This window comes from Lupinus angustifolius, chromosome LG05 (assembly GCF_001865875.1).
Source record: "Lupinus angustifolius cultivar Tanjil chromosome LG05, LupAngTanjil_v1.0, whole genome shotgun sequence".
Classification (NCBI taxonomy): Eukaryota; Viridiplantae; Streptophyta; class Magnoliopsida; order Fabales; family Fabaceae; genus Lupinus; species Lupinus angustifolius.
The window spans coordinates 1,727,910-1,741,977 of NC_032013.1; the positions used below are offsets into that span (position 1 = coordinate 1,727,910).

The 14,068-nt window shown below is 29.5% G+C and overlaps 1 protein-coding gene across 1 annotated transcript; it reads right to left on the reverse strand.

The window, feature by feature from the left end:
* LOC109346929 (protein LONGIFOLIA 2-like) lies at window positions 7,426-12,447 on the reverse strand. The gene is made up of 6 exons (XM_019586668.1): window positions 12,278-12,447; window positions 11,644-11,860; window positions 10,290-10,342; window positions 8,454-10,202; window positions 8,226-8,379; window positions 7,426-8,093 (listed from the first exon to the last, which is right to left on the reverse strand). Exons 2-6 carry the CDS (start codon window positions 11,807-11,809, stop codon window positions 7,426-7,428), a joined length of 2,790 nt encoding a protein of 929 aa, XP_019442213.1. The 5' UTR covers window positions 11,810-11,860; window positions 12,278-12,447.

Below are 14,068 nucleotides of genomic sequence, written 5' to 3' on the forward strand. Positions count from 1 at the left end.
CTCTTCTTATGGTAATGTTAAACACTTAAACATGCACTTCTTATTTAGCTAAAGTGATATACGTCATCCATGACAAAATGTTTTACACTGATATCATTAACATTTGGGAGATATATCTAAGTTTTATTCTCATGTACCAAAGTTTTGATACTATCAAGGGGTATCTTCTTACCATTTTCAGTGAATAACTAACTCATTTCGGAGTATGTGGTTGTCCCTCTCAACAAATGTCGTTCTAAAATATCGAATTCTTACATTTTGGTCATCATGGGATCTAATAGGACGTTACAATACTAGACCAACATGTTATTATCTCTGAAAAATAAAAATGACAAATTTATTATAAAAAATTTAAATATTGATCATTAATAGTCTTAATGGTGATTTTATATTATATCCTGCAATCATAATTGTGGTAACAATACATCACAATTTTACATGATAAAAACAATGCAAGCACAATTTAAAATACCCATTCTTGAAGAAACTAGGCTAAAATATCATAAGAGTTGTCCTAAAAAAAGTATTTTAAATGAGAGTTGACATATTTTAGAATAAATTTGAAAATCTTAAATTTAATTAAGGACCAACTTTTATGTCAAAAAGTTTTGGATGGTCAAAATGATCTTCACTCTTAGTTGATATTATGTAATTTTCTTTGCACTTACATAACAATTTCTTTCCATCTGGTTTTTTTAATTATAAATTAGGGTGAGATATATGATATTATCTCATTAATTTCGAATTCAGAATATATCATAAGTTTTTTGTTATTGCCTATCATCATACTTACATGTGATTTATAACATTGCTAGATTTTGCAATTTAGCTAGAAGTTGGGCCAACCATCAATAAGAACCATATTCTATATTGTTACATTTTAGTAAAAGAATGCCGCTAATTAATGAATAATTGGGAGTAAGTAAAACAAACGTGTACGTTTAGAATCCTTAATAATATTATGTACCCAAAAAAAAGAATCATTAATAATAGTCATATACATTAAATTCTTAAAAAATAATTACAATTCAAAAACATAAAAAAAAGGAAGAAATGTAATGTATGATTATCTAAATTAGTAAATTAGTAGAATTCATATCTACGTTTAGGGGTGAGGCAAACCCGACCATACTCGTTTATTCAATATGCATCAATCATGATTAGATTCAAATAGGGTAAGGTTTCTCCGAGTCTATGGCAGGATTCAGGTTCAAAAATTAGACATAATCAATGTTTAGGAACGGGTAAGGAACAAACATGACATCAGTCTATCTCATAGTCACTCACTCATCATGTTTGTATATGTTTATATTCAATTGTTTACGAAGTAACGACACATCTTTGATTGAAAATATCATTCATTCTCTAATTTTTCATCATATATACATGAACAACAATAATATATATATATATATATCATTTTATATGTCAATTTCATATTCATAATAATAAATATTATTGTCAAGACTTTATATAAAATAAGATGTATTGTATTTAATTGGATCTAGGGTCAGGTTCAAAGGCTGACCAGTCAATACTTAAACGTGAGAAAATGAATAGATTTTTATATTGTTTGGTATGAGAAAAATGGAGAAGAAAGAGAAGAGAATAGATATTAATATTATGTTTTAAAAGACAAAACTACCCTTAAAAATAAATAATAAATAATTGTTATGTTATAAGGGTTATTTCCATATATTTTACTTTCTTCAATCACTTTCTTCTCCTCAGCCCCTTCTTTCTATTTATCCAAATGGGTGAAAAACTCAATTTCTCTCTTACTTCTATCCCTTCATCTTCTCTTCTCTTTTTCTCTCAAACTAAATGAAGACTTTATCTATATCTATAATTATCTTTATCCCCATATTCATATCTATATTTATATCTATAGCTATATCTATAATGTATATTTATATCTATGTATATGTGGTATTAAAATAAAGCATCCAAGAATAATTATTATTGTGAGAAATGAGAACAATTAATATGAATCATTAGATCTTATTTGAACGGTCAAGATTAAAATATACATATATATATGACTATCATGGACTAATAACAAACTTTTAATCTTAACCCTCAATTTATAATTGTAAAACCCAAATTTATTGTTCTATGGTTATTGTTATTGTATGAGAATTCTTATTACTTAAATTGTTCAATCCACATCCATATTCATAAATATAAATATAAATATATATATATATATATATATATATATATATAACTAAAATTGTTATGCAAATAGGTGGATACTTTAGAAGGGGAACTTTTGAGAGAAAATATGACACTTGACTTGTGGTGCCATTTGAAACAGAAAATAGTTTAACTATGAGTTTATATAATTTTTTATTAAAACGTGATATTTATATCCTCCAGAAATCTAAATAAAGACACTAAATTTATCCTACAAAATATTATTAAATAAGTTAATAAAAATTAAAAAGTTAAAATGATCACCATGTGTCATGTGATGTAAAATTTTCTAAAAGATTTAGTGATAATTAATTAATTAAGTAACATAATGACCAATATGATGTTCAGTATTAGATTTCTAAATTTTAGTTGTTGATCATTTTCTTTAAAGGATTAAGTGGTGACAATTACATCTTTAAATGATGTTATATTCTCAAATATTTTAAGGTTTGCCCTTGTTTTTCTAACAGGTTAGAGAGAATCTTCAAGCAAATTTATAATGATAATTTTCTTGTGTCCCATAAAAGTGAGCATCCTCTCCATTATTAGAGTGGGAAATATTTCAAAATGAAAAGAAAATGATATTTTTAACTCTTTAGTAAAAAATCATATATGATACTTTTATTCTTAAAATCGAGAGCGAAACTAATAACTTTTCTTTTCAGTACCGGGAAGGAATCTAATTCAAGAAAAGAGGGATTTGTTCGGCAATTCTAGGGTTTCTAAGTTTGGTATATTTCTACATCAAGCTCCCTTTGAAGGTTTGAAAGCTAAAACAATTGACAAATAATCTTTTTCCAAATGAAGAACAGAAGAAAACTCTCCTACGTTTCTGATCTTAAACTCGATTATCGACTTTCTTTAAATAGAAGAAAGCATGCAATTAAATCCACTTTTTGGTGTGTCAAATATTAAGCTTCTAAGTGAAAATCACAACTTCTCTCCCATACATATCTCTCTGCAATGAAAATGTGTGGTCATGTTTGTACTAAGTATTCTAAAAGATAACATGGTACCAGATATCTAGGAATGACAATGGGTACTCGGATCAGCAGGTACCGTAGATAATACTCACAATTAGGTTGGATTTAGGTTAATATTATTGAACCAGTAGGTAAATGAGACTCGAGATTTTGAAACCCGTTATTGGATGGGTCTGAGTTCGGATAATGAGGTACTCAAACCAATGGTATCCGGACCCACTATTTCTTCCTAAATTTATATATATATATATATATAGCAGCATAATTGTAGTATTATGTTAATCATAATTGTATTGTTATATTGCTAATTCATAATTGTAATATTTTATTAATTTATAAATTTGACTGTTGTTAAATAGTTATCTTATATTGTTAAGGAGTGCAATGTGATGTTATGTTGTTAATACTTAATACATGTGGGTATGTTATGTTGATTAAAAAATTTTATTAAATCAATTTTACATCATATGTTGAAGTAGTGACTTTGTTTTTTTATGTTTGTTTAAGTAAAATGAGTTATGTTTAATAGTCGATTTAAATTGTGTTTAAAACTTTAAATTATGTTTTATAATTTTTTCTCTTGTTGATGTCTAAATAACATATATGATTATAGGAAAGAAAATACAATTACATAAATTATTACTCACACTTTCTTTTTTTATAATTTTGAATTTGTGGGTACTCGCAGATCCATTGGGTACTCAAAGACCTACAGGTAACAGACACAAAAGATAATAGCACGAGTCTGGGATAAGTCTGGGTTCAAAAAATGAAATAATGGGGCAGGTCCGGGTAATGCAATACCTGAATCCATCCAGACCTATTGCAATCTCTACTGATATCAGTTGGTATACCCAAAAATATAAGCATGTAGATTTTTTATTATTTTGAGCAGTGTTGTGAGAACTGGACCAGACCGGACGATCCGACCGGTCTAACTACTGATCAGACTTGAAAGTGGCTTTGTATTGCAGTCTTAACCGAATGAGAGTTGGATCGCTTTGAACCAGGGAAATTCTTGTCCGACCGTGTTAAACCCGGTTAAATCGAATTAACCCGGGAAGTTAACCGGACGGTTTACTTAAAAATAAAAAAATTGAACACTACTCTAATATTTTATTCTACTACCATCCAAAAAAGATGAAGATTTTATTACTTCAATATAATTATACATAATTATTAATTATATAAAGTTTTACATTTATATATAACCATATATTTATAGATAAAAACTATTAATTATGTAAGGAATCAATGGTCAGACCAGACGGTTTAACCATTTAAACCGATTAAACCTAATATGTGACCTTTGCCGGTTTGACGTCCGGCTCGGATTCCACAACATTCATTTTGAGTGTCAAAGCAAACTACACCAGCTTTTCCTTTCTCCTAAGTAAGTTATCAAACACAAATACATAATTATACTCTTAGGCTAGGCACCACAACTTTTGAGTGTCACTAAATGATTTATCTTAAAGTGAATATCTCTTATCCCTCTCCATGTTATGTCTTCCTGTATTTTTTGTTCTATCTCCTTTTTTCTGTTATCTCTTTCTATATTCCTTTGTTTTTTGGATAATATAAAGCTTATTGCACAAAATGAAGTATTTTAATGATAAAACAAGTGTAATATTTTTCTTATAAAAAATACACTCAAATATTTTATATAGTTCATTAATTTTGGATTGTTGGTTCTAGGTTGTGCAAGCTAAATAATTTGTTAGAAGTAGCATCGTAAGAGTGTGTCTATGGAAATGGAGATCTTGATTCTTGTCTTACATAGAAGGAGATAGGAAGAGAGAAGATCGATGAAATGCTAAATTCTTTGAATCAGACTAATCCTTAGATTTATTTATATCTCGCGAATTTTCTTGTAACAAATATAAATTTCTGATTTTATATCATTTATTTATTTGTAGGTATTTAAGAATATTTTGGCCAAAAAACAAATTGCTAAATATTTGAAGTGGGGAAGCTTTGTTATATTTTTTATTTTAGTTGTAATTTATTTGAATAAAATCGGTGTAATAGAGATGAACTTTGACTTCTTACTTTTATAGTATGAGACATGTTCATGTAATTTGTATTAACTCAATTATTGAGTAGTTAAATTTTATACATCTCAAAATTTCATATATTTTATTAAATTGTAGTGATTATATGAGAATAGTGTATCTCTTTATATAAAGAGATAATTTATCTCCTCTAACCAATAAAAATGTGACATGTGTGCTATTTTGTTTATTTTTAAAAATGTTTTTATAGAAAATGGTGAAACATGACACATATCATGATTTCACAGGAGGAGATAACTTATCTCCTTATATAAGGAGATACTCCATTCCCAAATTATATTTACTTCTTTCAAGGTTGCTTTCGTTTATTGTTTGATTTTTGTACGTATTTAATTTATAAATTTAAATTTTCAAAAAATTGCTTTGTCTAAATTTATATTTAGAAGAAGAAAAATTAGAAAAGGAATTATTTAAAAATTGTTTTTTAGAATGACAAAAAAATTGAAACAATATTTAAAACTTAATATGTTTTTAAAATGTTGTACATTATATAATGTATGGCATATTATTGTTTCTTTGTTAATCATGTTTTTTAATGTGACACTAAAATAGTGTTTTTTTTGTATAATAATTTTTCATTTTCTTCCCATCTAAATTTCGCACTCTAAATTCCTGCTTAGAAAAGGTTTACTAGATTTGTCTTTCTTTATTCTTCATTTTATATCCTTCATTTTCTTTTGTAACTCCCAAATAAAACTTTAGACTTAGCATACATTTAGTTATCCCACCATTATCAAAATCGAGTCATATAACTAGTCTTAACTTTCTCCGGATGATACCTTGTACACCACTCCTATATTGTCATGTTATCTATCATTATTATTGAGATTTTTTTCTTATCTTTAGAAATTTGATTTTATAATAAGTGTAATATATATGAATTGTTAATGTGTAAAAATTTATATGATTCAATGATAATTTAGATATGAATGGTATATGATATAGTGATAAGGTACAAAACTTTTATATATTTTTTTCTCTTTTATAATTAAGATTTTTATTTGGGATTTATTTGATAATTAAAATTATTAATTGATTTTATTAGTTTAGGTAAGAAAAAAGGTTTGCTTTCCAAATTGAAGTGAGAAATATAAAAAAAAGTTCAAATCTTATTTATATTTGAATAAATACTTATTTTAGTATCTCAAATTTCCTCAATATATTAATTTAATCTATTAAAAATTGAAAAATTCATCCACAAAATAAGTGTAAGTCAAATTAATGTTTTATAACTAATTGAACCCTTTACTTATTATGAAGACAACTTATTTTGAAGTGTGAATCTCAAAATTTATAAGTAAAGAAGTTATTCTTCTTTACTTAACATTCCACTATAAAACCTCACCCATCACACAATGTGTGCTACTAGCTATGTTATCTATTTTAATTAAAATTATATTTGAAGTAAAAGTTTAATAATTAAATATTTTTCTAACCAATAATAATATTTGGAGTGAAACACTTTATGTTGATATAGGATATGCTATCCCCAGTTACTTTGCTTAGTGAATTACACCAACTCTATTAAAAACTTTTAATATCCTGTTTTTTTTTTTGTGAAATATTTAATCTTTTGTTTATCACCATTACTCATTGCTACAAATATAAATTTGCTTCACTAAAGTTTTCTTTATTTTCAATTTTTCATTGGGCAGAAAATTTGGTGGGGACACAATTTTAACATCACTTCATGTATCTTACACCTTCAAGTTGGTAGATTGACTTAGGATGATTACTAGCCAATTTTTTTCAGTTGATTTGAGTCATTTGACATAAAGTGGAAGAAATAAAAATCAATTAGGTCCAACTACAACTTAAGCAGCTAAAACCATGCACAATCCAAGTGTTTTAAATTACAGTCGGATGGAGTCGCAATCGCATTACACTTACTATAATTGCAAGAAAGCGTGGCTACAACTACGGTTGCAATGCCGTTGCGGAGACTCCCAAAACGACAATATGCATAGTGTGTTGTAAAATATAGAGAACATGTTATGTTGTCAAGACAATTAATGTATTAAGACATCTATAATGAACTTATAAAATGGATCATATACTGTTATATACATTTATCTGCATTTCTACATGTATTTCATCAACATACACTACAAATGCATGCAAGAAACATGAAATCTAGACATAAATGTTCATAAGTTTATTAGCCAGAATTTCTACTTGGGAAATTGTAGTTGCCTACAATGCCTTTCAGGATAGTTAGCTACTTCACCTCTCACAGCATCAGTGATCAAATCTTTAAAGATCAACCTTTCGATATCCAACACAACATTAGGTATCTCTCTTCGATTTTCGGTACAAATTGTGGGTTGATGCATCAAATCCTCCCATATGAGGTTATTCAAATATTCATCCTCATTGTCACTGCTGAAGTTCTTATCTTTATGTTGTAACTTAAGTATTTCTGTGGAAATATCATTCAAAATTTGATGATGCCCTTTTAGTTTTCTCCCTGATGAGTGATTTGGCAAGCACCATAGTGTGGAAGAATTCTCCAATATCAGTTTTTGAACTAGAATATCATTCAGAACATCAAATATGAGTTTTCTTTGCATTTTCTCATGATTATTGAGATGCAACTTGTTAGCCTTGGTTTGCTCTAGTGCAAGGAACAACTTCGGGTTAATCGGGTGAGCTGGTGAGTTAACTGCCTGATTATACCCAGCACTGCTGAGCAGCCCAGATACTAACAGTATTTCTGATATATACTTATGATCAGGATCCTTACTGTCGTCGAAATTAGGTAATTTCTCGTTGTTGTAGCCGATTTGCTGAATATCTTGTGAGTTCTCGTCACTACTATCATATGCATTTAGAGTTTCATCTGTAGCAATAAAGTTTAAGAGAATCAAAATGTCAACCTATGGTATAAAAATGTATTCATTCATTTGGCAGATGATTGTAGAGTAATTCAAGATTCAATCTATGTTGCTTAGAAGTGAAATGTGCAACATACCTAGATCTTTTGATATATCTGATTTCTTTTTAACTGGAGAAGGTGGATCTTCTATGTAGAATGCAGCATCAAGAACAGACACAGGACTTGGTTGTTCTGCAGTAACTATTTTCTTGGCCATAAAGCTATCCTTGCCCAACTCTTTCGTCGAATTCTGGTCAACGAAAAAATGTTAAGGCGGGTAACTTAGATGCAAGAATGTAGTTATTGGTAGGAAGAAATACTTACATTTTGATTCAATCCATTCGGATGGGTGAAGGCGGTATTGCTCTTTTCAGAATGATCAACATGAATGACTACTATGTCACTGTGAGAGTCCATGCTTCTTTTGCTATCGGAATCTTGCGAACTAACATCAACTTCCTGCTTAAAATCCCTTCTTTGATAGCTGAGCATGCTGAAACGATCATTTTCTTCTTGAAAAGTAGAGAATTTTTGTCTAGGTGGTGTGCTTGGGGAAGCCAATTCCAATGATTGTTTGTTGTGTTGTCTTCCGTTACGGCTGCAATCTGATGATGGACTTCTTGGTGGCGAACGCCTCTCCAAACCGAACCTCTTTTGTAGTCTCGGGCTCCTTGACTCTGATGTGTTGCTGCAGTTGATGCTGTTTTCTCTATTGATGACTTGAGGAACTTTCGAGGGTTGCATCGATTTTGAAGTTCTCACCTTGGTACTCTTTTCTTCTGAATGAAACGCTTGACTAAAAGAATCCTTGTTGTATCTGCTTGTTGGACTCATACCTTTTGCTTTTTGCCCATCATGCTTGTCAAACAATCTTCCATTTGTGTGATTACCAGGACTATTGGTTTCTCTAGTAACTTTTGCTGGTTTCGTGATCACAATCGGCGATTTACTAGCATTGTTCGAATTTGACTTCATAGATGTTGGATCCTTCTGTCTTATTCTTGGGCTTTGTATTTTGGAGCTTTCACTGAGACTACTATTACTCCTACTGTGAGATGGAGAATTTGAAGCCTGGTCTCTTGTTATATCTAATGTATCTTTATATCTTTGCATTGCATCAAGAATCTGTTTAAGCGCTCTAAGGTCCTTTCCAGAATTTTTGAACTCAAGATTCGCCATCCTTTTCTCGATTTCCCCATATACAGATAGGGCATTGTTTGCGGCCTTTATTGAAGATTCACTTCCCTTGGAAGCCTGCAATTGAGAGCCTTGGCTTGCATTTGTTGTCACAGTTGTGACTGAAGCATCACTCCTGGATTGAGGCATAGTATTCTCCTTCCTTGTCCTCGGCGATAAAGAACTTCGATGCTGCCTGTACTCATCACTAATGCTAGAGAACCCTTGTGGAGGAGTATCACAAGTTTGTGTCGCGTCTGTGAAAGATTCCAATCCCATTAACTTAGCTACAACACTTGATGAATGTCTTTTCGGAGTTTCGGATTCTTGCAGCTGTTCAACCATTGTGCTAGAACCCCCATACCCTTTCTGCACACCCTTTAAAAGGTTGTTAGATTTTGTTCCCTCATTGATACCCTTAAAGGGTCCTTGTCTGCTATCCAAAGAAAGCCTCGGGAGTTCCTTGTGCTTCGTACCGGATTTAAATGTATCATGCATATCCCTTCCATCATAAGAAAGCCTCGGCGAATCCCAAGGTCTATTATGGAAGTGTTCATTGACAGATTTGTGTGGCTGCAAAGGCCTTGGAGAGTCTATGAATTTTACGGCGCGGCCCTTCTTTTCGTCTCTAGAAATTGTTTTCACTGACAATCCTTTGGCTTCTTTATGCATTGAGCCTTTCACAATATCATAGAAATCTAGTTGCTTCATTGCTGCAGCTGCATTGGAACTTTCTGAAATTTTGATTGGAATCATTGATGGTTGTTCTATCTGAATTGTTCGGTTAAACTCGAGGGATGACATGCTCGATGAACAAGACGATGAAGAGATCGAAGTTCCTGATGATTCTGTTGAGAATTGTTGATTCTCTCTTGCAACAATCACATTCTTCTTTGCCTGCAATCATAGTACATTTTTTTAAGTGATTCTGCAAAAAAATCTCTAGAGGTTTAAAGTAAAACTACTTTTATGTACTTATCTTACCTCTCCCTTTTGCATTGTACTATTCAGCTCTTTGATGTGATTACTTGTTCCACCTGAGAAAATAAGGAACTTTTAGTAGGAAATAATTGGAATCTATGACAAGTGAAAACTTTAACCTCAACTAGTTGATCATTATTTTGAAATTTTTTCTTAAAAATTATGTTGGTTTGTTTAAACATGTCAAAGCTCCAAAAAAAAGCACATAAACTGATAATGTAACTATCAAGGATTTAAGTTTAGCATAAACAGTGTGATTGTTTGACGCAACGGGAAGGTTGTTATTCAGTAACCATGACATAGGGTTTAAATCCTCGAAACAATCTCTCTGCTTATGGGATAAGACTGTCTGCTTTATCATTACTTAGAGAAACAAGGATATTTATGGACCGAAAATCCTATATTTTTTTGCATCATTACTATTATTTAAAGAACCATGTGTCATTGCCCATTTGAAAATTTATAATTATGGAAGAATTTATAGCAACTTCAACCAACCAACATGTACTAACAAAGGGAGTACAAAAATATTTGTGTATGTCACTGCTTAAAAGGTGTCATTCTAAAACATTGAATTTTCAATAAAATTTTCAAACATCTGAAACAGAAAATTATAAGAAAACCTTTTTGAAAGTTTTATATATTACTTTTTTTTTCATAATTTTCAGAGTTTCATATTAAATAAAAAATGGATTGTTTGACATCTTGAAATAGGTTTATATGAAAATAATTACAAACAGTTATAAAAAATTATAAAAAACCTTGTCATGTCTTGTAACTATCTTAAAGATCACTCTTATTCAAAATTATAAAAAATTGAAAATTAATTAATTAATAAATTGGAAAGAGAAAAAAAATAGCTAGGAGGGAACAATGTGACTGTGACAGAACCCACTACTGACATATTGGACCAATACATTACTGTTGGAAAAAAAAAAGAAACTTTAATAATTAATATCCATGTCTATCAAAATTTCAAGATTTAACATACTTCCCAAAAACCAAAAATGTGATTTCAAGGACTCTTACCAATATATAATAGATTTAGTTATATGCAAATCATGTACAAAATTTTTTGCATAAAACTAACATATATCATGAAAAAGTTGTGCAAATCACTTGTTCAAATAATACTATATATCATTGTCAAAATTTGTGAAAATTGATCATTAAAACAATTAAAAAAAGTATATGTGTAATAAGATTTTAGATATATTAAATACATCATTCTTCAATACAAAATGATTATCATTTTGTATTGTCAAAATACAACAACAACTAAATCTTCATCTCAACATGTCGGTTTGGCTATATAAATCGAATAACATCAATCAGACAAAGTTAAAATGTAGGATACCTAGTCCAGGGGTAGTTCTGTTCTGACTCTGGCTGCTTTCACTGGTTTGGTCTGTGATGAACCTGTGGCTATCAAACAGCTTAAAGAATCCACTGATACAACCAATCTGCTTCTGCAAAAAATCTGATTTTTCATCCTTCTTGGTTCTCAAAACTTTCTTAGACATTTTCTTTCTTTCAACTTTCCACAAACTACAATGCCTCACTTAAGAATCTCCCTATTTATAACAAAAACAGAAACTTCAGTTTTGATCCTTCAAGTAAGGTAAAATGAATTTGAATTGATTCATAATGAAGAATTGGGATTCAGAATCAGAAGCATTTAAAGCAGATTATAATAAATAATGCATTGACTTAAACTTTGCATAAAGTGGATGAAAAATACTTAGTCATGCAAATGACACATAATGAGTTATTATTTTTTATAAAGTTTGCTACATGTGTATGCATGTGAACATAAGAGAATGTTCATACCCATATGAAAAGATCCAAGGAGATAAGATTGAGATTAAAAAAACAGAAAATTGCATATATTAGATGTTGGGTTTTCACATAACAATGAAGAGAATAATATTTCTCATGCAATAGCAGAAGGAACAAAGAGAAGTGTAAACAAAGCAATTCCAAAGTTCTACCTATAGTGCACAAACTCTAGAGAAATTTTGTAGACCCAAGAAGGGATGTTTTTTTTTCTTTTTTCTTCTGTGTATTTACTATATAACAATGAATACTTTTATCATTTGTTTTCTGTAGCAGAGGTAGCTATAGTGTGAGATAGAGAGAGGAATTGTAGTTGTAAATAAGGCTCTAAGGTCCTCATCGAATGAGATAGATAGAGATATTAAAAGGGGGATTTTAAAAACAATAATAGTTTTATTTTACTAAATAATCTTAACATGTTTAAGTTTTTTTGTATGTATCTTAATATAAAAGACAATAAAAGTTCTCAATATATATGAAGAGATAAATTATCTCCTCAAACAATATATATGAGGAGATAAATATCTCCTCGAACCACTAAAATTATGACATGTATTATATTTTATTATTTTTTACAAAACTATTTCTAAAAACTACATAAAAATAGGACACATGTCATGGTTTTAATGAATTCAATGAGATAACTCATTCTCAATATAAATATAAAAAGTATGTGATGAATTTTCAAATCTGATAAAATAGGTGTTGGTTTAGTTGTGTAAGGCTTAGTGGATTTTCAGGTATCATGCAATGTCTAAGGTTAAGAGTTCGATTTCTAACAAAGATATTTATTATGAGTATTTACACACTTTGAAAAAAGTAGTTTATTATTTATAGGAGGAGGAATATCTTATCTTTGGTTACAGAAAAAAGTAGGTGATAAATAAACAACATTTAATTTAATTTGATAGAGAAAAGATATCAAATTAACTTACTTTATTTTAAAAAATAAATTGGCATTCTTTAGTACTGTCTGGAGGTAGAGTATTTTGGGTAACAGTTGATATAAATGTTATGTCCTTATTGTTTTAGAAAAGGTTTGCTAGCCGCATTAAATAATTAAAAAATCAAACAAATAGAAAAAAGACTTAAAATGTAATAATAGTTAGAAATGAATTATGAAGTTTATTTATTAATTTTTGTGAAATATTGAGATTGAATAAAATATTAGTTTCTCATAATGAGAAAGTATGCAAAAATGATAAACGATCAATTAAGCAACCTTCTCAAATGCAGAAATGTTTAAATCGTAACTTAAATATAATATTTTCTCAAATTATGTCACATACTAATAAAAACATATAATATTAATTTAAGAAATTAAAAATTTATTATTTTTTCTATTTTTGCTTTAATATTACTGACGACGAGTGGTATACTTTTGGACAAGAACTCTTTATTAATTATGGTGTAAATGTGTGGGTGATATGACTCAGATCTGCTAGGTCATTTCCTAACACTTCCATGTAGACAAAACAACGTGGGTGGGTCTTTGGCTTTGATATCTCTCAAAGGAGCATGTGGAGTTTGTCAGAGAAAGAAGAAAAAAAGAGAAAAAATAATTAATGGAAGTTGATTTTTGAAGCAAAAGAAAAGAGACTTAAAGAAAACAAAGTAATTATAGATTTTCCAGTTGAAGCTTGCAAGTTCTAAAGAACTTGTTCAACCATTCTCATACATAAAACACTTTTACTAAATTGCTTTTTTTGATGAATTATCAAACTTTTTCCATGCTAGGGACCATACCATAAAATGGTTCTCACAATATATCACTATGCATAGTTTTTTTAATAGGACAAATTTATTACTTGAATTTTGTAATTTACCTTGGTATTGGTAAATTTCAGTGCAAGGCATTAATATTCTTATGTATATAGTACTTTCTCTGAATGTAAATTTTAACCTTAAACAACATTAGTAAAAATGGGAAATGAATAACATTTTTA